General features: G+C 35.2%; 1 protein-coding gene across 1 annotated transcript in view; it reads left to right on the forward strand.

The window, feature by feature from the left end:
* COL21A1 (collagen type XXI alpha 1 chain) overlaps positions 1-26,141 on the forward strand; it is a 116,203-nt gene that overhangs the window by 68,088 nt on the left and 21,974 nt on the right. The window contains exons 17-19 of the mRNA XM_068678342.1: positions 2,066-2,119; positions 22,121-22,165; positions 22,520-22,573. Coding sequence (XP_068534443.1) covers positions 2,066-2,119; positions 22,121-22,165; positions 22,520-22,573 — 153 coding nt within the window. The remainder of the gene's footprint in view (positions 1-2,065; positions 2,120-22,120; positions 22,166-22,519; positions 22,574-26,141) is intronic.

Consider the following 26,141-nt stretch of genomic DNA (forward strand, 5'->3'; position numbering starts at 1 on the left):
AGCTGCTGGTCTAAGGTGGAAGCCTTGGCTGCCTTACAGCACCTCAAATGGCACAAGGTAACTGTATCAAACCCCTCTTGGCTGTAATGAGATCTTAGGTGCCTAACATATTCTGGTAGAAAAATGTATGTATATGTCTTAATTAGAAGTTAAAGAGGAGAGTTGGTTTAAAATTAACACCTGTATACAACAATACAGCACTGTTAGTCTAAAAGTTGCCCAACTTCAATGTACAATTAAGCATTCTGCAATTCAAAAATTTGTTAGGAGAACATATCTAAAATAACAGCCTTTAATATGTACATATAAAATTTAAATTTTACAGTAGGTAAACTCCTGCACTGATTTAATTTTAGTCTTTGAATCCCATTTATACTTGCATACAAATTGTCATTATTAATGTATATCTACAACAGTATGACTCTCACAGTGGCATATATGTCATCCCAAGACAATTTAACAGATGTTCTTAAAACATTTCGCTAATTTGGCTCCATGGACATACTGTGTTTTCACTGAAGCCATTGGAGGCCTAATCAGTTATGCCAGTGGAGTCTGGTGAGCATTTCAGCTCAAAGAAGGAAGACCAGCTTAGTAGCCTACATAAAAGCATCTAGTGCTATTTGAGATGCATTAGAGCTGACAAATATGACTTAAATCCTATGGAAAGCCAATGCCTTTCTGGAGTGGGAGTAGAAGCCCAGGATGTCTATACAAGACAAGCTTGAGTATCTCAAATGTGACCAAATATCCATGTGCGGGCAATGAAATTGATCTCTTGGCGACTGATCAGCTGAATCGAGGCTGTCAATTGCATTGACTATACTTCTGCTGGTTGTGATAGCAATTCACATCTTTATTTCAAATGAATTATTCTGTATTTTCACTATATATGTGCAGATATCTCTGCTCAGCTGGTGGAGAAATTCCTTGTCTGTTATTATAGGAAATAGAAAAACAATTTGATGTTTTCCTCTCTGGTTTTTGATAACATGGAAAGGTAATACTTAAGGTTGTTTAACATAAAATTTTAACTGTCACACACTTTAACATCCTTTAGAGTGGAGTATTATGTTGATAAAGCATGAATTTGGAGAGTGTATTGATATGTTTTTATGCTTCTAAACAATGTAGAGATAATGCAGTATATTACTTACATGAACCTGTGTACATTTAAACTAAAAGACATTTTCTTGACTATTTTCTTGATCTAATTACTGTAGTACAAAAATATGACAACTCATTAGTTTTTGTTTTAGAATATAATAGTTAACAGAAGTTATGTTCTTCATTCAAACATCTTGTCAGTTTGAATTCAACATCTGCTTGCTTTAAAACATTGCTTCATTCTGGGTCCGTAATCAAACTCAGAGCAGTAACAAACAGGCTGACTTTGAAGGAAATTTCTGCTAGAGCTTTCTTTTTGTTTTACAATATTCATTCTGGAAAAGAATTTAGAAAAAAAGCATGGCTGACAACTCAGATGCTACTCATTGTGACTTCAAGACCATATCTTTGTAATTCAGTGTCAATTATTACTAGATTATTTTTATATATATAATTGATCTGTGCATCTGTTTTATATACTTTTATTTTTGGAATTATTTTTTCAATTTTCAGAATATTTAGGGGGATCATACATATTTTGAGTAAGAACATAAAGATTTGATCATATCTGGTACTACTGTAGTTCTGAAGTGTTTTGAAATTGTTTTCAGACTATTAGTTGTATTTGCAATTAGGCAAGAATAATTTATTATTGTTAAATGACCTTGAACGAGTAACTGCTGTTCTGATTCAACTCTTCTCAAATTTCAAAAGACAGTTCTCTCTGTCTCATCTCTTTTTGCAAACTGTTTAACTGTTGGACACAGCATGGGACAATTCTGGATTGATGTCATGTGTGTTTGAAACTGTTTTAAGACATTTGTTTGCTGAAGCTTTGAGATTTTTTTTACATTTTACTTATAAAAAAAAATTATAACTTACTGTTTAAATTCATTATTTTTATGCAAAAGAAAGCCCCTTGTGAATATGGTACTTAACAATCTTTTTCATTTTAAAGGGGGAAGTTGGACAGCCTGGATCTCCTGGACAAGAAGGACATCGTGGAGAGCCCGTAAGTGTTTCAGTTGCTGGCATATTTTTACATACAGTCTTTTCTTTCCATTTATTTTTTAGTTAGTGGAAATTGCACTTTATGTTCCACCCATTTTTATTTGAATTGGTTACTATGTCATTTTTTTGTAAAAGACCTTTTATTTTCTGGTGTTTATCTTTAAATTTGGGCTTAGTAAAAGAAATAAACACGCTTGTGAAGTGCAAGATTTGTTAAAATATTTTAAAGTATGCTACTGTTATACATGAATATTTGTAGATAATATAAAGTCTCATTACTGATGTTTTTCCATTGATAAGATGGTTTGGCTAAATAGTGGTGGTTACTTACATGAGGTGTTACTTACATTCTGTGTGTCTTTAACTCTTGCTTTTGCAAAATGGAATATGTTCTTTTATATTAGTTGATTTTACTTACATTTATTTTTTCCTTTTCTACCTCCCCTCTCCTTTGTTCAATCACTTTCTTGCATCTTGTTATATTGTCCATGTTATATAAATCTCAGGTCTTCTGGCTTACCTGAGGAGCATGTTACTGCTTTTTTGTTTTGCTTGTTTCCCAAGACATTTTTCTCTCTGCTGGTGTTTGGGCAGCTCATTTGTTCCTCCTATTTTTATGTGATAAGCTGTCTGTGTCCTCCTGGTTTCTTTAAGGCCTCCGGTCTTTGCTTGAAGCAGAGGAGCTATGACATCTGAAGAAATAGCTGAAGGTTTTCAGTGCTGAGAGTAAGCCAGCTGCTTGGAAACGATCAGTGATCATTCTGTAGGCCAAGAGCAGTAAATAGTGCTCAGCTGTTGAACCACTGCCTTTCAAATGTGTTACATTTTGAATTGTAAGATAAGAAGATGCAGTTATTTACATTCACAAACCTTTTACTGAATGTAACACCATGAGAGGCAATGTGTTATATAATTCTGAAATCCAGTAGAGATTTGCTAGCTACAAGGTAGAGGTGATGATCTCAGATGAAATATTGTCAAGCTCTTTTCTGTAGATTTTTTTTATATATTCACCAAAAACTCATAAACACACTGAAAGTAAATGGCAACATACAAGGCAATCATTCCAAAAAGTCTTCCTTTCATTTTGCTGGTTTAAGTGAAGAACACATGCAATTCCTCCCCTGGCTTTATTTTTTACTGTTTTTCTGCCCCAAGTAACTGTGAGATGTATTAATCTTTTACAATCTATGCTATCTTCAGATGTAAGAAAAACTGAAAGTGAATGTTTATTAAGAAACATAAAATCCAAGTGAAGTTTTTTAGTATATTGTTATAGTACACTGTAAAAAAATCATTAAGATAATAACAAGAATTCCATTATTTTCCTAGCCTTGTTTTGTCTTCTTTCATTTTTAGAGAATATGTTAGTTTGTCATAGTCATTTTTTTTAGTTAATTTTAAAAATTAATTATAGACAACTACCAAAGATATACACAGTCCTAACAGGGCAAGCCAGATTGTACTATATGCTTCAATTTTAAGCAGTAGGGGTTCTGAAGAGCAGAAAGTCTACATGCTGATCAGGAAATTGCCTCAAGGTAACCATTAAGAAATCCAAGACACCTAGTCATAGTATATACATTGATTTCCTGTCTCTATTGCTAGTGTAGCACCAGAATGTATATGCAAACGTGGTGTCCCTGTCTATTTAAATGTTGGAGGGGGAGCAAAGGAGATCTCTGTGCAGACACTTCAAGGCAGACGTGTGCTTGGGCTTTGGGAAAGGAAAGCTATCCTCACTCGGCCGTAAGTGGGCTCCCCCATTCACGTAGGATGTAGTTGGCTTTTGTCTCATGGAAAGTGAGACAGTTTGTAGGGTTTGTGGTAGATGCCTTGTGCAGTCTACTACTTTTGTTGTTTCTGTTGTTCTTACAGCATTTATTTGATGCATAATGTACCTCCTTTCTGCTGTTTTGCTGGCACCATGACTTCGCACTGTGCAATTATGTGTGGTCTTCTGTAGTGAGGTAACCTAGTAGTAAGGGCACTGATGTAGGAGAGAGGCACCAAACTCTGCTGTGTACGTGGTGAGATAGCGAAATAGGCAGCCTAAGCTCAAGACAGGCCATGGATGATACTGTTGAAAGTGTGTAAGTGTGTATTGACCAGCCAGCTGCAGCTGTGGCCCTGGAGCAGCTCAGTAGGTTGCATGGATACCCCACCCACACAAGCATACATGCAAACAATCTTTATTTCTTCCATTCAGCCACATTAGTGGCAAATTTGTGAAACTGGTCTATTTAAAAATAGCGATCTTATGACCCCTTTTTGCTTTAGCAAATAAAAAGAACATGGTTGCAAAACAAATGCATCTTTAGACAACATCTAGGAAGCAACTGTCTAGAATGGAGAGCACAGCTGAATTGAACTCCCATTGCCTCCAGCATCTGAGAGAGATTATTATTTTCTGGACAGCATTCTTTCTGGTATATTATTGCTCTTATTAATCCGCAGATGTATGAGCAGGAAAAAGTAGGTTGTTAAAGTAATTAATTCCAAGTGATGTGGTTGTTTTCCCTCAGCAGTACTAGATGGAAATGAAGTTATCCAGGCCATCCCTCCTGTCCTGCCTACACTGTGTAAGAAAACATTTGACATTATGGACAGAATACTTGACAAAGCGTTTAGTAAAGCTAGTAATCAAGCTCAGCTTACTAATGACAAATAGGCCATGCTCCAAGTGCAGTCATGCTGTCACTTGAGTGACACTTTAATGGCTAGTCATGCATCTTTCTGATGACAGGCTGTTTTGATAAATACAGTTTTTTGAGGGGCCAGCTGTCTAGAGGGTAGAATAAATCAATACATATTTGAGCTTAATTTCAGCCCGGTTCTCCTTTCTAATGTAGGTAGTGTTGTCAGAGTTTGGTTTCAGAGAAAACAAAGTTAGACTTGTGTTTACAATTCTGCAGATGGGAACTCTGAAGTGAGTGTCTGTGGGTGAAGCTGGCAGGACATTTATAGCACTCTTCTATGCCTAGCATATGCTGTCTTGCCACAAGTAATATGTCTGAACAATTGCAACTGCTGATGTTTATTCTCCAGAAATCATATTTTTCAGAAATACAGCTGCAAATACTTAAAAGGATAGAGCTTGCCCTTAATATTTAGGCCACATCATCAGACCTCAGATGTGGTCATATAATCACAGCATGCCTTGGTTTGGAAAGAACCTAAAAGATCACCTAGTTCTAACCCCCCTGCCGTGGGCATGGATGCCACCATCCCTTGGAGTTGCTCTCCTTTTTTTGTAAGCCTCCTTTAAGTACTGAAAAGTTACAATAAGGTCACCCCAAAGACTTCTCTTCTGTCGGCTGAACAGCCCCAGCTCCCTCAGCCTGTCTTCATAGAAGAGGTGCTCCAGCCCTCTGATCATCTTTGTTGCCCTCCTCTGGACCTCTTCTAATAAATCAACATGTTGTCTTTTGTCTGTGACAGGGGTAGAAGTATATCATGGCTGGCAGTTTATGACCTGACTCCCACTGTTGTACCTACACTGCTAGTTTGTCTATTGTTCTCCTATAACTGCACCAGGAATGTCAGATCTAGATCAGTGAGATTCTCTGAAACTTGGTCTCTAATATTCACAAAATGTGTGTTTTATGCCAGACTATGGTAGCAGAATTATTTTCAAGATAAACTAAAGATAAATCTACAGACTACAGAATTTACTGTATTTTCCTTCATAAAGCAGGAATCTTTAAAATATGGCACAGAAAATGGTATAACTAGGTAGCCTGTTTATCTCAAAAGCAGACATAAGGTTAGTGTAATTCTGCTGCATCTGTAGCCATGGTGAGATTTATATAAACAGGGTCCAAGGAGAGAAAATTCCTGACTTAGTGATATAGTAGTATGCAAGACAAAATATATTTTTGTTGCTTCTTTCTTCTGTGTCATGTAGTACTACTAGCAGTCCCTTACTATACAGTTTTCCACATTTCCTCCCTACCAATAAATTGTGGTGGAACCTGTAGAGTGCAACACCTCCTTGAGGCAAGATGCCTTGTTAAAAAGTCTTTATTATGTTCAGCATTGCCTCTCTCATCTTTCTTTGCAGTTTCTTTTCAAACTGTGGAGAAAAAAAAAAAAAAAAGACAAAAATAGTACCAATTGTTTTAAGTGTATGCTGATTGTATTCCTTACAGATCGCATTTTTCAGGCAGCTGACAGTCATAACAGGAAATAACATTTATTTATTAAAAAGTAAATATCTAGGATTCTACTGAACTTTATTCTTCTCTAGTTCAGCTGTACAGTTATTGCATCACTGTCATTTCAGAAACTGACATATATAAGTGAGAAAATATTTTCAATATGGAGGAAATTTATATTTCATCACATATTTACCTGCTGCAGCAAATTTTCTTTCACTTTAATTGCACCCTTTTATGCTTCTAGTCTTGTGCATGTTCTGAGGAGGGAGCATCATTGAGGAGGGAGTATTAATAGCCCAACCATGGCATTTGAATGAAAAATCTGAAATAAGTGGAGCGTGGAATTTTCTTTTTGAGATTAACTGATATAGTTGGATGAAATGTGCACATTTTAAAGAGTTCAAATCCTTCTTCATGTCTAAGATAGAACAGAAAATAACTTGAACGTGATTTCTGTTCATTTAACTTGGCTTGATTAGGTAGACAATGTGAGAGGGAAAGCAATTACCCATGTAATGGGGTTGGAGTGTTAATGATGGAAAAAATGGGAATTGCTTCAACCTATTAGTGAAAGAAAACTTAAAATTCACAATCAAAACCTTTGCAGTAGATAAATGAGTGCAAGAACTATGCAAGTCTCTTTGGAAGAAAGATACCATTCATTTTGCCTTTGATAAGATAGCTTAAATTTTATACTTTTAGTAGTCATTTTTATCAATATTATTTACAGAAATGTTTTTGATACCAAACATAATTGAGGATGCAGCATCATGTGTGAGTACATTGTCATTCCTATCATTGTATTTCAGAAACAGAAGGAGCAGCACAGTGTGCAGAGTTGACCTCACCATGGAGGAGAGTATTTAGTACTCAATGCTTCATTGAGTACTAAACGGTTATTCAAGTTCTATGTTGCCTCGAAGTAGGCACTGCTATAAAATTGATGTATTTAGAATAAATAATTCTTTAATCAGTCATTAAGAAAAAAGTAATTAGCATGCACAGGAGACTTAGCAGTCTGGTTGGTGTGAGTCCATCAAAATTCTTATCTTCAAATCAAACATCAGTGCTTTTCCACTAGCCTGAGAAACCTCAGTAGTGGCGGCTGAACACTGTTGGCTTCCTTTTCCAACATTATCATCATAAGGGAAGTAAGGACAATGTTTTATCTGGAAATGATGTCCTGTCCTGTGGGTTTCAAAAGAATACCTGTTTTTTTTCTTGAAAAAATTGACTTTGACCTTTACATATAAAGTGAAATTGCTGTTCAGGTGGGATAAGTTTTTTTGACATAAACAGCTGATGCAGTAAGACTTTGGTAGGCTCTATGCTGTACATCATTATTTCTTTACAAGCAGATTTAGCTAGTCAGATTAATTTTGTAATGATTGTTTATTAATTTCTTCTTCCTCTAAGTTAAGTCTTTAGAAGCAGAAGTGCTTTTCTAATCATAAAAATTATCCTTTCCTGCTTCTTCCCACAGCCAAAAAAAAAAAAAAAGTAAAAGATAAGTGCACTAATTTTTCCTCAAGAGGCTCTGCTGAACTGTGAGAGTAGTCAGGGCAGACAGAGTCTTCTGATGACTTTCTGATTGCAGGAGCTACTATAACAGATGTTAGTCTTGTTCCTACATGAAGAAGGGAAAGATGACAGCTTTGACAACACAATAATTTCAATAATCTTGCTTTAATTATACAGTGCTTGCTGTAAGCTCAACCACATTTTTTAGACTGAATGGAGGTTTTCCTGTCAATTATAACTTTTAAGTCCACTTAAAAGGTGTATATATTTTTAACAGACATTATTTGCGGTATAGCTTATCTTCATCATTCAATTTGAAAAATTATGTTAATTACATACATTCCATCCTGCATTTTCAGCAGAGCTAATTGCTATTAAGAAGATAAATGTGAGAATGGTGCTGTAAAGAAACAGTCGATTAAAGACTTCTGGAACTCGAGGCAGACTAGTCTCAATGGCTCTATTATTCCCAGGTGACAAAAATGATGTAAGACATGACAACATATTTGCTGATCTGAAGCGTATTGAAGTCAATGGAAGGATTCTCATTGAATTCAGTTTGGACCAGAGCCACAATAAATGTTGTAATAGACTTGGACCCACTGACCTAATGCAACTTGGAAAATAATTCCTGCATTTCTAAGTTGTAAAACATAACAGTTCTCTCCCATCTAATTCTCACTTTCTTTCTGTTCTTTGGGATTTCTAATTTTCAAATTTCTGGCTGTGCACACCAAGCAATTAGATTAATTATATTCATTTTCTGTAATTATGTGGTATCTTTTTATTTTTGTTATGTCTACAAAGACTAAGGAAAGTATTGTTTTTGGAATTTTTCAGTTATCAACATTTCAAATCAGATAACTTACTCTGGGAAATCAAACAGAGAAGGGATGGCATACCCGGCTGACATTTCTTTAGAATTGTTTTATAGATGCAATGTTAACAAAGGCAATTTCTTAAAACATGTAAGGGAGTACTAAAGGAGCTGTAGTTGTATGCCTATTATGGACAAGAACGGCATGTACTATAAATAATTATAAACAAATAATTATAAACAGTACTCAGGAGTATTCTGTTTTATGCTCGTATAATGCAGTGACCTTTTTATAGCTATGCTGGCATTTTTCTTATTAATTCATGTGCTGGTAAAATTTACGTGCAAGCATTCACAGAATCTCTAGGTTGGAAGAGACCTCAAGATCATCGAGTCCCCGTCCATTGCAGCTGGTTTGTAAGCCTACTGGTAGAAATACCTCTGACCAATACATTGTATCATTCAAAATCTCCCTACTGACTTGCTGAACTGCATTACAATAAATAGATATTTTTCTTTTGTTAAAATCTCTCTTAAATGCTTGTTAATCTTTTATAAATTAAGAAGTTTATTTTAAAAGCACGATTCTGTAAGAATTGTCCTCCAGCAAACAGTTTAAGTACACTTTTTTTAAATTTCAGTATCTTCAGAATTATTGGTAGTGCTTATTTATTTGAATTCAATGATTCAAATGAACTAGTCCTTTTTATACACAAAACCATAAACCCATAGATCTGAAGAGCATAATCTCTTCTACTTATTAAAGTAATTTTGAGTGTTTATTGGAAATTTTCATGTTGAGACTTTAAACTTGAAATTGTACTTAGTAGCTGTACTAGAAACTGAGCTTTAATTCTCAGATGAAGTGTTTGCCTGACGTACGCTTATAGTGTAGACCATAAGTCTGCAGAGTAAGAGCTGTGATACACATTGTTCCATATGTGCCTTTTCCCACTGAGGCAATGCTCATATTTACCTCATACTGCAGCTTCAGCTGTTGTGTTCTCAGCTTGTGTGAGATGGAGTGCAGAGATCCGGTATGAAAACAAAAGTGAATCAGCTTGGCAGTATGGATGTATACAGTATACATCACATATCCTCTCTTGTGGTAATACAACTTAAAAATCCATGTAAATGTTTGCCCATTTAAATGTTTGTGCTTTTAGGAGACAGGAGTCTTTCATATTAGTTACAGTGATGTTTGTAAGCATATATATACTGCAGTCACTACTTTTTTTCTAAGTATCAGAAACAAGATTTTCTTAGTATTAGTATTGCAATGTACCTTCCTGCAGAGAGTTTTTCAGTATTTAAACATTATAGCTATACAATTTGATTTTTAATGATTTTGGGGGGGGAGCAAAAAGTCAGTTTTCTGCAATTGATTATAAGTAAAAAATATTTTTGATGTTTTATGTTATTTTGAACAAATGATGAATGGATACATACAAAAGCTAACATACAACTGCCTGGACTGAAAAATAAAAAAGGCATTCTAACAAATTACTGGACTTAAGTAGAGATTTTTGTTGAATGGAAGAATCCACACAACTGTAAATAGATCCTATATTCTTAATCAGGAATTACTTAACTTCTAAATATCAGTTAAATATGTGTTTGCTTACTGAATTGGTTTGGATTGAAGAATGATAAATATGTAATCTTTATGTGTCGATCCAGCTCAGCTCTGTCTGGGTATCTCTGAATCAAGTTAGAAAGTTCAGAAGTACTTTAAATGTTCTTTATTTTCTCAGTAGGATTACTAAATTATGAACTTGTTTACTTGTTTAATTTGATTTGATCTGATCTAATCCTAGTAATGATCTATCCTAGGCAAATGCATTAATTTACCCAAATAAGGAAAGAAAAACCACTCCAGACCTTGAAAGTTATATCATATAACTGATGCAAAATAGGTATACCTCAAGTGATTAATATTCACTTATTTTGACATGTGATATTTAAAAAAAGACTAATTTGCATTCTTTTTGGTCCAGTTGATGTCAGTAATAATATTTACGACATTCCTGAACTTGTGTGGTAGTTTCATCCCATGAAAGGCTTTGCTGAAGTACAGGGTGCGTGCAGAGAATATTTGGACTGGTATTTGCCATGTTTTGTATTGGGCTGACATCTGCCATTTTAATGCCAGGAAAGTTGTGCTTCCAGTGCACAATATTTCATACTTGCTGATTAATCTTCTAATAGCAACATCTCCCCATTATTCTCACCTTACAGTTTTCTCAACGCCCACGTTTCAAGAAATACTTAAAGACCCTGTAAAATCTGTAATCTAGATAGCACATTGGAAACGATAATTATCAAAATGGATTTTCTGTGTTCCTCAACCGAAACATTATGCCTAGGATCATAAAAATAAGAATGTGCAGAGAGGAATGCTTAACGAATTTATGACAACTCAAACCACCCAACAGTCCCTACTTGGTGGCAGTGCCATCACGTGATTTTGGCCTTATTTAGTCATATACACATCAACCTCTTAGCCAAAATATGGTATGATAAAGTATTTGAAATCATTGAAGAAACATTTTTGCCATTTAGTGGGAAGGAAAAGAACAAAAAAAGAAAAAAAAATCTTTTGTAAAGAAGAAAATCTTTGTCAACCAGTGAAACAAATATCCCATTTGTGAATTGTGGCTAAGAAGTTGCAAGTAAGTAAAATGGCAGATATTTATTTTTTTTTCTCTTTGTGTTTAAATATTGTGTAGCAATGAAAACTTTGTTATTTGTGTTTTTGTCTATGCTAAGCTCCCACTCTCAGACATATTATAGAATTAAGATATAAAGTATGTCAGTGTTTAGTATCTATGCTGATAGAATCAAAAATATTTTTAGTAACAATAAATAATCATTTAGTTAGTACTTTTTATGCAAAAATGCAAGACATAGGACATATTTGCAATCGTATAAATTAAATTAATGACAATGCCATTTTTTAATGTTTTCATCTGTAAACACAGCACTTGTGTTCATGACTATTGCTCAGCAGCTGTGTTCAATCACACAGAAAGAAAGGGTAATATTTGTTAGACTATGTTAGATTGTGACCTGCATGAATATGTAAGTAATAATGTGCTTATCCTAAGTGGTGAGTCACTAAACACTGTGCTTACTGTGGTCTTTCATCATGTCAGGTCACAGAAACAATCTGTGGAAAATTGAGATGCATTTCTTTTTTTTGGCATTGTTTTAACATGTATTGTTAAAACTGTTTTAAATTTCTAAATACTTGTCAGACAATAAAGTCTTTTTAAACTTAGATTATCACTTATAGTGAATAAAAGGAAAATGCATATGTTTTGTTTTTGTTTTTGTTTTTCACCATTTATGGTGTGTAACTGAAAAATTCAGACCAGGCTTTTTAAACTGTGTGTTGGTAATTCCACCTAGTCACAGACAGTGCTATAGGAACTAATGCTTCATAATGCAATTTCTGTTTGTGTGTGCAATTTCAAAGTATTTCATTTTTATGCACACCAATTATCCATTGTCAGTGGTTTGTATCATTGCATTTTGGCATAACAGTAATAGTGCGATCTGAATCTCAGTAGTGTAGCTCATAAGCAAATTCCTAGCAGTATTTAAATGTTCTGTAGAGCACTGGGACATGGTGTTTCAGGTTTCTAGGGAAAGCTCTGTCTTCTTGGTGTGAATTTTGTCTCTGTTAATGTTTGTGCTAGAGAATAATCAAAGGAAGAGAGACCTGAATCTTTAACACATCCCCAGAATATTTCCTTAAATCCTTTCTTAATACATTTTGAACACTAGAAATTAGGATTCAGATTTATAATTTAGGTACGTATCTGTTGGCATTTCCAGTGACTGGAGACGTTTAACTGAACAGAGTCTTTCCTCAGTTGATTCCTAAACATAGAAACCAAACAGGCAGTAAGTACAGGAGGCAATGAATGAAGAAGACACTCAGATAGTATGTAGCAGTCATAAATATTTATTATTTCAGTTCATTTGCTTTTCTCATTGCTGTTGTATTCTCTACTTCTCAGCATGGTTATGGTGAGTTACTTAACCACAAATAGAAACAGGGGGATCCAAAGGATGCCTTACCTTCCTTCTTCTGATTTAATTTCACCAGGCAACAGGGTAGTAACAAGGTAGCGAGCATTTTTCCTAGTGCTCAGTCTTCTTCAAGATATGGGACAAGCCAGAGAAAAGATTTCTTGCGCATATGTCCTGAGAAGACCTGAGTTACAGCCTCCTTGAGAAGGTGGTAATATGAAGCAACCTAGCTATGACTCCTTCGATGTTCTAAATGTGGGCAGCTAATCTACAGTCTGTGCTCTGATAATTACCATGTTTGGCTTTCATTTCACCTATGTCACGTAGACATAATTTAATCCACCTCTGTGTTTTGGTTCCCTGTACTCTTCTCTATCTATATAGGGTTATTTATCCCATCATGAAAGTGCTGTCAGATAGAAGGGATCATCACTTTTGAAGTTGCCTATTTTTTTTAATTAACAGTAAAGGAAGCCAAGTTTGGAAGATTGGCTTAGATTAAAAGTATGGTTTTTAGATTGGCTAAAGTTTGTTGAACTGAACCTTTCCAGAAAGTGTGGAAGAGAAGAGCAAACAAACATTTTTATGTTTTATTCTGTGTTCAAGTGTTAGCTGGGATGTTAAAGTTAAGTAGTTTCTTATACTTTTTCCAGGTGCCCTTCAGAATGAGCAGCATTGCCTTACTCTATATATTTAGTTGGAGTCCTGCCAATTGTTCAAGATAAATCATCACATATTATGTAATGTAGGAATAGTGGAAGATACTGGGAAGTTAAATAAGTCAGATCTGCAGTATTTGTGAACCTAAAAAATCCTTTCACCAGAGAAATGATGTTACTATTCTACTCAATATTATTGCTATAAAGAGGATTTAACCATTATTTTGTGAGACCAGTTGGTTCACCCCTATTGAAGAATTTGAGAAATTGTGAAATTTGAGAATTTGTGAAATTGAGAAGCTGATACTTAAGTCTCAACTTGAGTAGATACAGCGCTAGAAAATTTGGAGAAATGTGTTTCAATTTGTGTTTTCTTGTATGTCAGATATATGTGTTAAAATTACAGTGAATTGAAACCCTGGAAAGCCTTGTCTGAATATAGGCTGGTTTTCCATACATAATTGTTAAGCATTGGAATGGGCTGCCCAGGGAAGTGGTTGAGTCACCATCTCTGGAGGTCTTTAAAAGACATTTAGATGTAGTGCTTAGTGATATGGTTTAGTGGAAGACTGGTTAGTGTTAGGTCAGAGGTTGGACTAGGTGATCTTGAAGGTCTCTTCCAACGTAGATTTTGTGATTCTGTGAAATGAAAACCTAAACAATCTTTAATCAGAACGAATTTAAATCCTTTTGTAGATTTTAACTAATGCTTCTGCTAAGATTATAATATTATGATGGCATAAGGCCTGTCCTTCCCACACTGGAAAAACATTCAGTGAAAATGCATCGTTTTTCATTTGTTGTATCAGAAAGCTTCATTTTTAGGTATGTAATGGCCAGTAACTATTTCCTTTCAGACAGATAACTTAAAAATACTGCCATTCTTAGCCATTGCTGTAAAAATGATGACATACCAGAATCAAGTAGTACTCTGGGCTAACAAAACACATGGAACAGTGTTATGTAATCCTGTTCTTAGGTCAAGCTTCAAAACAAATTGTCTTGAGGATTTTTACACCTTTTACTCATACTGGACCAATGTGGAATAAATTACTACAGGACCAGCAAAAACAAGGCTTCTGGATCCAGTAAGACAAAGCATGAAGTGATATGCTGCAGAAATATTAGACCATTTAAGAAGGAATCTGACTTACATTGCAAAAGTTTGATCGTGCTTTAGTTTTAGTAATTAAATATAGTCTTAGCAATTACTAATTGAATCAGGTTATGATTTTCCTACTTTGTGCTCTGGAAGGGTTTCATCCCATTCTCCACACCAAATCTTGTTTAGCTGTTTCTTAAACACAGGTAAGAACTGCCAAACAGACCAAAAGAATTATCACAGAACTTTTTCTCTGACACCTAATAGGAGTATGTAGAATTCCCCCCCATGTCATTTACTGCCAGATTCTGACTGTCTTTAGGGACCTCCTTAGCCAAGAGCGCATGCTGGCCCACCCTACTTAATAGCCAGCAATGGACCAATTCTCTAGTAATTTTATGGTCCTTTTTGGAACACAGTTTTATTGTTTTCTTTTGCTACATCCTGTGTCACAGTATGCACCATATGGAAAAAAGTGTGATTTGTTGTTTAACCTACTCCTTACTAATTTAAATACGTGGCCCCTTACTACAGGAGAGGGAGATGGCCCAAAACTACATTCTTCTACACCAGTGTGATCTGTGTGAGCAGAACTCAATTCTTGTAGTGTTAGCCAGCCAGGAGGGTTGGGTGCAAGGAGCAGAGCAACAATTGGTGTCCCTCAGCCTGACCTCATGCTCTGATGTGCAAGGTGCTCAAGACTGTACGATCAATCACAAGCTTTTCTGCATAAATTTTAAGTAGTGGAGAAATTTTATAACATTTTGAAGACATGTAACTTCTTGAATATTAGTGTATTTGAATGTAGGTATGAAACGTGGCTTGGTTTGTCACCTGTTAGAAGTCTGAGCTTTTTAGCCACTGTCGACATGCTTGGATTGCTCAGTCCATAATGCGTGGCATGAGTGGCAGAGGGAGGACATTGCAGTGTCACCCGTGAGGCTGGGGACTTGGATTTTGTCTGGCTAGCTTTGGATCCACTAAGATTTGATGAGTCTGTTATTCATATTATTTTGAAGTGTATTTGCAATAAACAGTAACATCAGTTTCACCCTGTGAGAGAATATGCACAGTTCTCATTTTTATTAAATTTTCCAGCTTTCCAATTATAGTTTTCCAAGTTCTATGTTATTGGCATTGCAACAGGGGGTCACTATGTTCCACATGTAACATATGTGTGTTTCATTTTTAATAAGCAACTTGCCAAAAAAAAAAACAAACAAAAGTGCTTGCAAACTCTGGTCTTATAACTCTAAGGATCTTGGTAATGCTTTCTCCTTTCCTGAATTTAGTTTAAAGCTGCAATGTTAGTCTAGTGAATACTCATTATGTATGTGAGAACCCTTCTTTGTATTTAGCCCATTTTTATTTGTTGTCAGTTCCAGGTAGTCAGTAGTAACATGCGACTTTTGAGTTTCTTTTACACACATTTTGCTACTTCCCACAGCAGAAGAGTTTTATCCATTATCCAAGTTGGTTTTGTGTATTTCATTCTTTTAGGATTATCAAGGATTTGCTCTAATCTTTTAAAAAGTATCTGGACTGTTTCTGTACTTTTATTCAAATTTTGTCTTGACTTGTACTTTTTTTTACATACCTCCACTAAATCTCTCATGTATCATGAAGTATGCTTGTTCAAGTAAAGATCAGTAACACATGAACAGTTGAATTCTTCAGGTTCTAGGAGGGATCATGGGAATATCTGTGTAGAGAGATATCTTTTGTGAATCTTGTGCCATTGCTATAATTTATGCAATGTACTTTAATGCGTTTCCAGAATCAATTACAGATTTTTCAGAATGGAAGGAATATTTTAATTGAAATATGCTTCAGAGAGCTCAAATATGCTAAAACACCCATCTTTTTATCAGTAGTTATGATTTTTATCTTTTTTAAACATGATACTTCAGCTGGCCTTCATTAACAATTACACTGTTGAAAAAAGAACACAGTCAAAATTAGCACCAATCTGGCAACCTTCATAAAAAGCCTATGGATTTTGTGCGACTGAAACTCTGAGTAAAGTACCCTACTGCCTTGCTGGGAGTATTTTGTGAGGCTTGTGCCACTACCTGAATTGAATGATTATTAGGGATACAGCTTGAATTTTCATGGTGTAAATGGGCAGCAGACTAGAATGTGACCATCTTTTAACAAAAGTTTCTAAATGTTATTCATGGATCTATTTTTGAACATTAATATAAATTAAACAACGTGGAGTCATGACAAAATAACTTCACTGACAATCCTTATATGAAAGTAAGAAATGAAAGCAGATACTATGTTATGTTATAAAATAAACCATAATGTTCAACAACAGTAGTAAAGAAGCCGAGATTTCTTCTCCCAAAGAATGACCTCAGAAATAAAAGTTGTATGCTTAAACATCTTTATATATATATATATATATATTGTTTTTCAAAAGGTCTCAGTTTAAACTGATTTTTTTAATCCCATCTTTTACAATCATGATAATTTTTAATAGAAAAAAATGATACTACTTCAGATATTATGGTTTTGTATACCTGCCTTTAGAAAATAAGGTGATTGCACTAATGCTTTTTCTATCTTCTTGGTGAAATGACCGCAAAACAGTTTGCTCATAACAGAGAATCATGTGAAAATATTCTAGAATCTTGTATCTTCTAGAGAGAATGTTTTATGATAATGCATGTTTTCTGAAGTCTATAAATTTTCCTTACACAAGCTGTTGACCAGTGCCAAAGGGTGATGTTCTACCAGGCACTGAAGAGACAGGAAATATTAAAGACAGTAGCAGAAAATAATAGAATAAGGTGATAAATGCTCATTTTAGGAGTAAAATAATTTTTTGCTTTCTTCTTGCAAAAGCTTTTATGCGTGGTTTCTTCTGCTATTCATAAGCATGAGGGAGATATAAATAATCCATGATGCTAACTAGTAAAAGGGGGTGAAATATTTTGAGAAGTGTAGCTTGTACCTTAAGTAAAAATGCTTACACCTAATTGATTTGTATATAAAGCCTTGGCCAACGTAGTGGATTTTTACTTGGATTGCATGGAAAAAAATCCAGCTGTTTAATATCATCCAAAAACAAAAATAGACACTTCATGATTAAGGAAAGCTGCAAGACAGATTTTCCAGGGATTGTGAAACTATGTTCCTTTTACAGTTAAATCCGTTATATCTGCCAGATATTATCAAATAATGGAAGATTTATTTAAATTGCTAAAACTGGGATAGCATAGAGTATTTATACAGAATTGTTTAAGCTCATCATCATAATTGAAACAAATTCTTGCTTTTACGCATCCGGAATTCCCAGCTGTGGAGGCTGCTACTGAGGAAGACTGCATCAAGGGATTTAGTTCCATGTCCGGGCAAACTTCACTCTGCGGTGAAGCAGGGAGACCAATGGCTAAGCAGTGGTATTTCCCACATGGAAAGGACACCCAGAACTCATTTTACCCTTGGATATCCTAGTTTACAGTTACTTTTGTTGTGATTCTTAGTCAAAAATCTTAGTGAAGACTTTCAGGAGGCTTTGCTAGCTGTGTCTGTAGAAACTTATCAGGCAAAGGAGGATGAATAAAAGGGAAACACAGATGTATCTCAAATTAAAAAAAAAAATAGTTAGCAGTCAGACTGATATGTGATTGATCGTGTTAGCTTTTAGGCACAAACTTAGTAGTGCATGATAAGGCTGCAGTAGAGAAGCCAAAGTTTTAAACCTATGAGTTTGGCTTACTAGGATATCTTGCTGCCTTTAAATTTCATGTGTCTATAGCACTTGCTAAAATTATTTATATAGGCTTGTAAAGGGGTAAGGGAACACTTCCCATTTAAGGGAAAAATTTAGAGGAAAGATTAAGACATTTGAAGGAAATGCTGGGAGATGAGTGGTTGGAGAGCTGCCAGGCAGAGAAGGACTTGGGAGTGATGGTGGACAGTCGGCTGAATATGAGCCAGCAGTGTGCTCAGGTGGCCAAGAAGGCCAACGGCATCCTGGCTTGTATCAGAAACAGTGTGACCAGCAGGGCTAGGGAGGTGATCGTCCTCCTGTACTCGGCTCTGGTGAGGCCGCACCTCGAGTACTGTGTTCAGTTTTGGGCCCCTCGCTACAAGAAGGACATCGAGGCGCTTGAGCGGGTCCAGAGAAGGGCGACGAAGCTGGTGAGGGGCCTGGAGAACAAGTCCTACGAGGAGCGGCTGAGGGAGCTGGGCTTCTTCTGGAGAAGAGGAGGCTCAGGGGCGACCTTATTGCTCTCTACAGATACCTTAAAGGAGGTTGTAGAGAGGTGGGGGTTGGTCTGTTCTCCCACGTGCCTGGCGACAGGACGAAGGGGAATGGGCTTAAGTTGCGCCAGGGGAGTTTTAGGTTAGATGTTAGGAAGAACTTCTTTACCAAAAGGGTTGTTAGACATTGGAACAGGCTGCCCAGGGAAGTGGTGGAGTCACCATCCCTGGAAGTCTTCAAAAGATGTTTAGATGTAGAGCTTAGGGATATGGTTTAGTGGGGAGTGTTAGTGTTAGGTTAGAGGTTTGACTCGATGATCTTGAGGTCTCTTCCAACCTAGAAATTCTGTGATTCTGTGATTCTGTGAAATTAAGACGGTTAAGAAAGTCAGACAGCTGATGCTGAAAGAGCTAAGGCAGTGGTAAGACTTGCAATAAGCTTATTTTTTAAATACCAAATTGACTAAGCCTTACATGAAATTTGAGGCAAAAGAACATCAAGAAATGAACTGCCTTTGAAGGGTAACATGGTCCAATGTGTGTAAGGATAGAAAGCATAAAAGCTCAGTAGATGCTTTGATTTGTAGTTATTCTGGTTAGAAATGTAATGCTATGTTTATTGGTATTGTAACCGTATATATGATAAATACAAACCATTTAAAATAAGTTTTCTGGAAAGAGGAAGAAAAGAAAATCTAGAATTCCAACCTTTTCTGTATTTCATATTTCAAAATGTTGCTTAGAAGCTTTGTAAAAAAAAAAAAAAATCCCTGAAGGCATTTTTTTCCCTAGCTCAGTGAATCATGAATTATTCCATAGCATTGATTCTCTTACTCCCTGTGGGTGGCAATTTTCCCATTTGTAGTAGTTCCAAACATTGTGTTTCCCTTAATGGCAGAAAAATTGCATGATGAATCTGTTTCATATTAAGTTTTGATTAAACACAGGCATTTGTGATAATTTTAGTTACAATCTGCACTTCACAAAAATTACATTTTCATCTAACAAATGGAGTGATACTTATTGTTTCACCTCATGCTCAGAAGAATGCATCTTTTGATAGTTACGGTAAGGTTTCTTTGATAGTTATGTCACCCTATTAAGCATAACTTCCTGTTAAAAGTGCCTTATTACTTATGGTGGATGGAAAGAAAAAGAAAGCTCAGATTTTGAGGATTTGTACTGTGGATGAAATCTCTGTTTAGGAACAAGGATGCTAATACATTTACAAAACTTGGTTTGGCTTTTGACAGAAGTTAGAGAAGCAACTCCAGATATCTAACCTACTTTTTAACTTTGCCCTTTGGGAAAGTGCTAGTTGGCATGACCAGGGATTATCCATGTAAAAGGAGGTAATAGATTTGGAGCAGACAATGAGAAGGAAACAAAATTTACTGTTTTAAGCATCCTGGAACTGAACCTACAGAAACTAGTCCTTGCAATTGCTGAACCATGGGAGATATAGAGAAAAATAATCCTTATGGGAAAATCTCATTCTTTAAGGACAAATTTAGCCACTTCATTCTCCTTCTCCTGTGCCAACTGACTTGTGGTGAATAACTGTGAAAATCTCCACCCCATGTAATCAGGGAATCACTCAGATTAAAATAAGTGATAGGTTCATTCTTAGCTGAGTGAATGTCAATGAGCCATAAGAGAATTTTGAGAGTCCGGATAGTCTCCCACTGAAATAAGAGCTTAAATTCCCTGCATTTCAGTAGTGCAAAATCAATCAGAAAATAAAAAAAATGGTCCAGTGACTTAGTTTTACAGTTGTTCTTTGAGTTTTGTCCTTCTTTTCCACTGACATAAAGGTAAAGTTAAATGTCTTGTATCAGCGATTTCTTTTAGCCCTGAAAGTGCAACAGAGCTCAGCAGGACATTCTGTTTCTTCTCTTAGGCATGCTTATATAATGGTAAATCATTCTCTGTGTTGGATAAGTATGTGGAATGGTCTTCTCTCAGCCCTGCACGTAACTTAGAAATGTAAACATGGAAAGCTTTGGTGCATCCTTTCAGTAAAAGAAGATTCCTGCCTACTGGGAGATTTTTTTTTTCATCATTGTGTGAAATTCTGGTATGGATATTTATAGCTTAGTTTTACATTTTACAGCTACAGAAATAAACTGTTAAATAAATATACTGAGAAGTCACAGACAGGTCTAGAAGTTCTTAATATGGTGATAAATACACTCCATTTCCTATCAGTTTATTTGCGCAAAAGATGGTTTTGGACAAAATTTTAGCCAGAAGACTTATATTATGCGAGGTGAGTAGAATTTTTAGAATGAGGCTTTGTTTTCCAGTTATTTGTATTATATTATTTGATCTCTTCTTTTAATGATACATACATTGGAATTTAGGTGACTTACAAGATGCTGAGGATACCATAGTTAACTCAAGCAAACAGACTAATGAACTGCTTCTGCTTGATGGGCTCATTATTAACGAGAAGCTGGGTATAATCTGCAAAGCAATGGAGCTATCTTTTCCAAGCCAGCATTGTACAAATGTAGTCCATATGGAAACTATTAAGTTATTCTGGCTGTTACACTCATGTTGATTTTTTTTTTTCCATAGAATGTGTTTGTTTGGTGTTGTCTAGACCAGTCCACTTGTTTTCACTATAGCATATTAATTTCAACATGATTAAATCACAAAGTCTATATACCAAATCCTTGCTGCAGGTTGATAATGGTACAAGTAAGAACAGTATCTGTACAAAAAACTTGAAAGGATTTAACTAAGAGGAAAAATAGATTAACTGAATATAGATTACAGTTTTAAGTATATCTTGAGTTTTGTTTTAAAGCTAAACTATATTCACATAAATTATTGCTTTAAGAAACCAGTTTGAGATATACTTTAGAGTTAAATGAACAATGATTGTGAGGAAATGATAGAGATCTTCAAGTATTTATGAAAGTGGAAGCTAGCATACATCACATATGATAATAGCTCTCTCTTGTGTTAAATTACAATCACTGTAATTTAAATAGAAAAATAGGATTTGTGGTACTCAAACCTGATGTCCTGTTGTCCAGGACTTTTGCTGGAAGAAGGAAGGCATGCTCTATTTTATATGGGAATCTTATGAATTGGTAGTGGTTTCTTTCCCCATGTCAGGGTTTTCAGTACAGTATTACAGCCTTTGGTGGGCAACCAGGAGTACATGAGTCTGTCCAGGGCAGATGTGGAGTTCTGGCAAGAAAGCACCAGGGAGGGGCTGAATTTTGCTGTTTCACTGTATCCCCAGATGAAATAGTTTGCATGTATCCAGCTGAAGCTCTTTTCTTATACCATTATTTTTTTTTTTTAATTTTCCATTTTCTGCCCATATTTGGAACCCTAATTATATAACAAATGTTAAATTTATGAGGATATGTATTTTTTTATTTTTTATATAGTGTTTTTGGGTAAGATATTCATAAAATATTCCATATATTTAAAACTTTTTTTTTTCCTCCTTCTTTCCCTCCTCTCCCCTCAGGGAATTCCTGGAATCCCTGGAAATCAAGGAGCAAAAGGACAAAAGGTATTGTTAATAAATCAAAACACAGTTAAAAACTATGCATATATATACTGTCTCTGTGCTAAAGGTTCAACCTGTACTGAGAGGAGGGTTTTCACAGGGGATATTTAGGACAACAAATCATGCTGCAAATGAAAGGAGACATATTCCAAAATGCTTAGGGCATGTTTGGCATCTCTTATTAGGTCTTATTTCTACTATTCCAGAAGGAATGCATAATTTAAAAGTAACAAAGTTAATGTCATAATATTTTGAATCCTACTCAAACAGATGTGCATAATTAAAGGGAATTTAACACAACTGTTAATTGTACATATATTAATTACACAACTATTCTCTTTATCCAAAAAAATATAGGGTGAAATTGGACCACCGGGTCAACCAGGAGCAAAAGGGTCACCAGGGGAAACTGTGAGTTTGCAGAATCATGTTATTATGAATAGGAAGTACCAATAATTCTTACACTGTTGTTTGCTACCTGTGATGAGCCAACAAGCACATATAGTAGCAACCTGGAATTTTCACATTTGCAAATAGGATCAGATCATATCTAATTTATAAATTATCCCCCAAAATATACACACACTTTTATTTTCAAATTGTTAATTTCCAGACTGAACATTTGATAAACAAATCCAGCAAACACATTATCATTAGTGTGAATTTGCTTTCTGAGTTACTTTAACTTTGATTTAACTCTGAAGGTGCTCAAGTCAATTTATTATGAAATTATAGACTAGATTATATGTTGTCATAGTGTGCAATGGATTTTTGAATGTGAATATCGGGATGCTTTTCTAATAATATTCACTTTCAACAAGGACTGTGAGAATAGCTGAGGTCACAAAATTCCCAAAATGCTTAAAAAGATTTTTTATTTTGTAATGTAGGAAATTGAAAATAATTTAGTCTTTTTGGACAGTCCAGCTTAACACATCTTAGTTACTGCTTAAGTAGAGTAATTTCTGTGTTCTTTATAATCATTTAGAAATCACAGAATTCTTTCATTAATTAATAGGATCTTCTTTGTTAGTTGAACATACGCTGCTTTAAAAATAATTATCTTTTTATATTGAAATCATAGAATCATTCAGGTTTGAAAAGAACCCTCATCTAGTCCAATGTTTAACCTAGTACTGACAAGTCCACCACTAAACAATACTTTTAAGTTCTACATCTACATGTTTCTTGAAGACCTCCAGGGATGGTGACTCAACCACTTCCCTGGGCAGCCAATTCCAATGCCACACTACCCTTTCAGTAAAGAAATTTTGCCCAATATCCAATGTATATCTCCCCTGGAACAACTTGAGGCCATTTCCACTCATCACTTGGTGCTAGGGAGAAGAGCCTGATCACCACATCACTAATGTTCAACAATGTTTATGTGGTTCCATTTTTAATCATCCTTAATATACCTCAATATTTTTGTTTTGTGCTTTATATATTTTATCCTCTTTACTGACTAAAATGTTTCTGACTTTCCTGAAAGATGTGCAGTTATTTTAATGTGTTAATGGTCTATTTTGTGTGTTTGATGTGTCATTTAATGTGTCAGCAATGGGAACAAGAGCTCATGTAATGAGCTTGTTGACACTCAATCCAAATAGAATACACAGCCTCCCTTTCTTAGAAAGCCAAGAAAGCATTTCAGTGAAAATATTTAATCAGGATTTTTCAGCATTTCTATAGCGCTACTAGTGAGATAAATATGATTATATGGGAAACAATAAGATACAGTTTAACTTACTTAGCTTAGAAAATACGTTTGAAGATAAATCATCACAGAGTCCAAATCTGTGATTTTCATTGTGGTAACAGCGAAAGTTTCCAATATCAGAACCAAGAAGAAACATCAGATTCTTATGAATACCTCGACAACATTGCTTTAATACACAAGAGACTAACATGTAAACACTTTTTACAAAAAATAATTTCAGAACAATAGTTCTCTTGATAGTTCAGTCTATCTGAGATGGAAGTGAAAAAGGAAGCAGTAAATTAAAATTAACTGGACAAAGCTGAGGGATTTGAATAGTAGCTAGAGGAAAATGCTCTGGATAGAGCTTCAGAAAAATCACTGGAATTAACTGGATGACATTTAGCAAACAGAAGAGACTGAGCAGTTTTGAGTGATGTCTGTAGGTATAGATGGCACAAATCTTTTTATCCCTAAATAGGGAAGCTATGCATAGAAGTCACAATATCAATGTCACAAGACAAGGTTATGGCAAATTTGTTAGTCCAGTGGCATATATGAAGTTTTGAAACTGGGGGTGAAAGCTGTGAACTGTTCTCTCTGCTGTCCTTGCCATCACATTGCCTCTTGATATTTTAGCAACAGGTGAGAGTACACTGCTATAGATTCTTGGATTTTGGCAAACATTAACAGATTGTGTCCTTCTGTTTCATAATTTTTCTATCTCTTAATTTGTCTATTACATCTCTTTGCAAGATCTTTCCTTATGAAAAAGCTTCATCAATAATGAATTTGCTCTTACCCCATGAGCTATCAGTTTTGATTTTATCCATTCCCAAAGAGGAATGGGTTTCAGTGGCCACTGTGCAGCATTAAAAAAAATAGAAGAAAGGAGAGGACGCATTCTGAACTTAAAGAAAACCCTGCTTATGTCTGCAAAATCAAACAGTGGCTCTCTAAAAGCTCTCCATGCTGTGGTTTAGGTAAGACCATACACTCCAACAACATGCGTGGACGCTAGATCGTTGTTGTTTCTAACAATATTCTGTTCTTCTGGAATTATTGCTGAGCAGTATATACCTATTGGGCTAAATGAAGTGTGTACTTTGTGTATCTAAATCCAATTCGTTTCAATCCTTACTATTTTTGATTATATCTTAGTGTTTTAATCTTAATCTTTTTGATTATGTACATCAGTTAGTCCTTTCAGTATCTATAATTCCCACTGCTCTCTTCCTGAAAGCAAGTCTATATTTTTTTTCTGCTCTAAATTTCTTAGGATGTAATTGTTTTATACAGAATTGTTTAGATGATTATTTGGTGAGAGGGTCTTTGATTTAAAATATGTTATGTCCATTGTTGGAAAATTATTTTTTACTGGATATTTGTTTTCTATTTATTTTTCTGTGATGTTTGCCTGTATGTCCACTCAGAAGGTGGATGGACTTCAGATGTGTAAACCTAAATAGTATTCTAACTTTACTTTTCAGAGAGAAAATATTTTCAGATCCATCCAAAATTTATATTTTATCTTGTATCTGAATTGTACTTGAATTATGTGCTAAACTTCATTTATAATTGGGTGGGTTGATCAAGAGCACATCCAAAACAGGAATCATTATTCACTGTACGTCAGTGCTTGCTGTGTGTCTGTCCAGTAATGTATCTCTATTCCAACACAAGGACACCTCATCTGTCACTGTTTTTGAGGTAGTCTTTTAGTTTTCATTTTGCATTTGTCAGAATGATGCGGAGATCACTGATTCTATAAAAGACTCTTTCCTTTAGGATGCTGTGATTGTGCTGAAAATTACTTGCAGCCATGTGGAATTCAAAGGGATATGCAGACTATCACTTGAAGAAGCTGAGGAAGCTATTAAGCTGTAAATTGACTTTTCAACCTAGTATGGTCCTATGGTCCACAAATCTCATCTTCCTTTGTGTTTCTTTTCTTCTTCTCACTTTGCTTTATTGTTTTTCATCAAAGAAGATTTGGAAGAATTAAGACAGAGAAGAGCACCCTGAACTTGCCCTCTGAATAGTGCTAGGTGTAGAAAAACTTGACTCTGGTTTCCAGATAATATAGATTGTAGTTTATGTTACATAGATTATATACAGACATGGATGTCTGTAAATGTATTGATGATCTCACCTCTTCTGTCATGATTAAGTTCCTTAATAGAATATAGGATCAGAAACCAATGCACTCCAAGATGGAGAGGAAGACTGAATCTAGTTTTGTGTTTTACAAATTCTGGAGTACTCTGTCATCCAATAACT

The sequence above is a fragment of the Anas acuta genome, chromosome 3 (assembly GCF_963932015.1).
Source record: "Anas acuta chromosome 3, bAnaAcu1.1, whole genome shotgun sequence".
Taxonomy (NCBI): domain Eukaryota; kingdom Metazoa; phylum Chordata; class Aves; order Anseriformes; family Anatidae; genus Anas; species Anas acuta.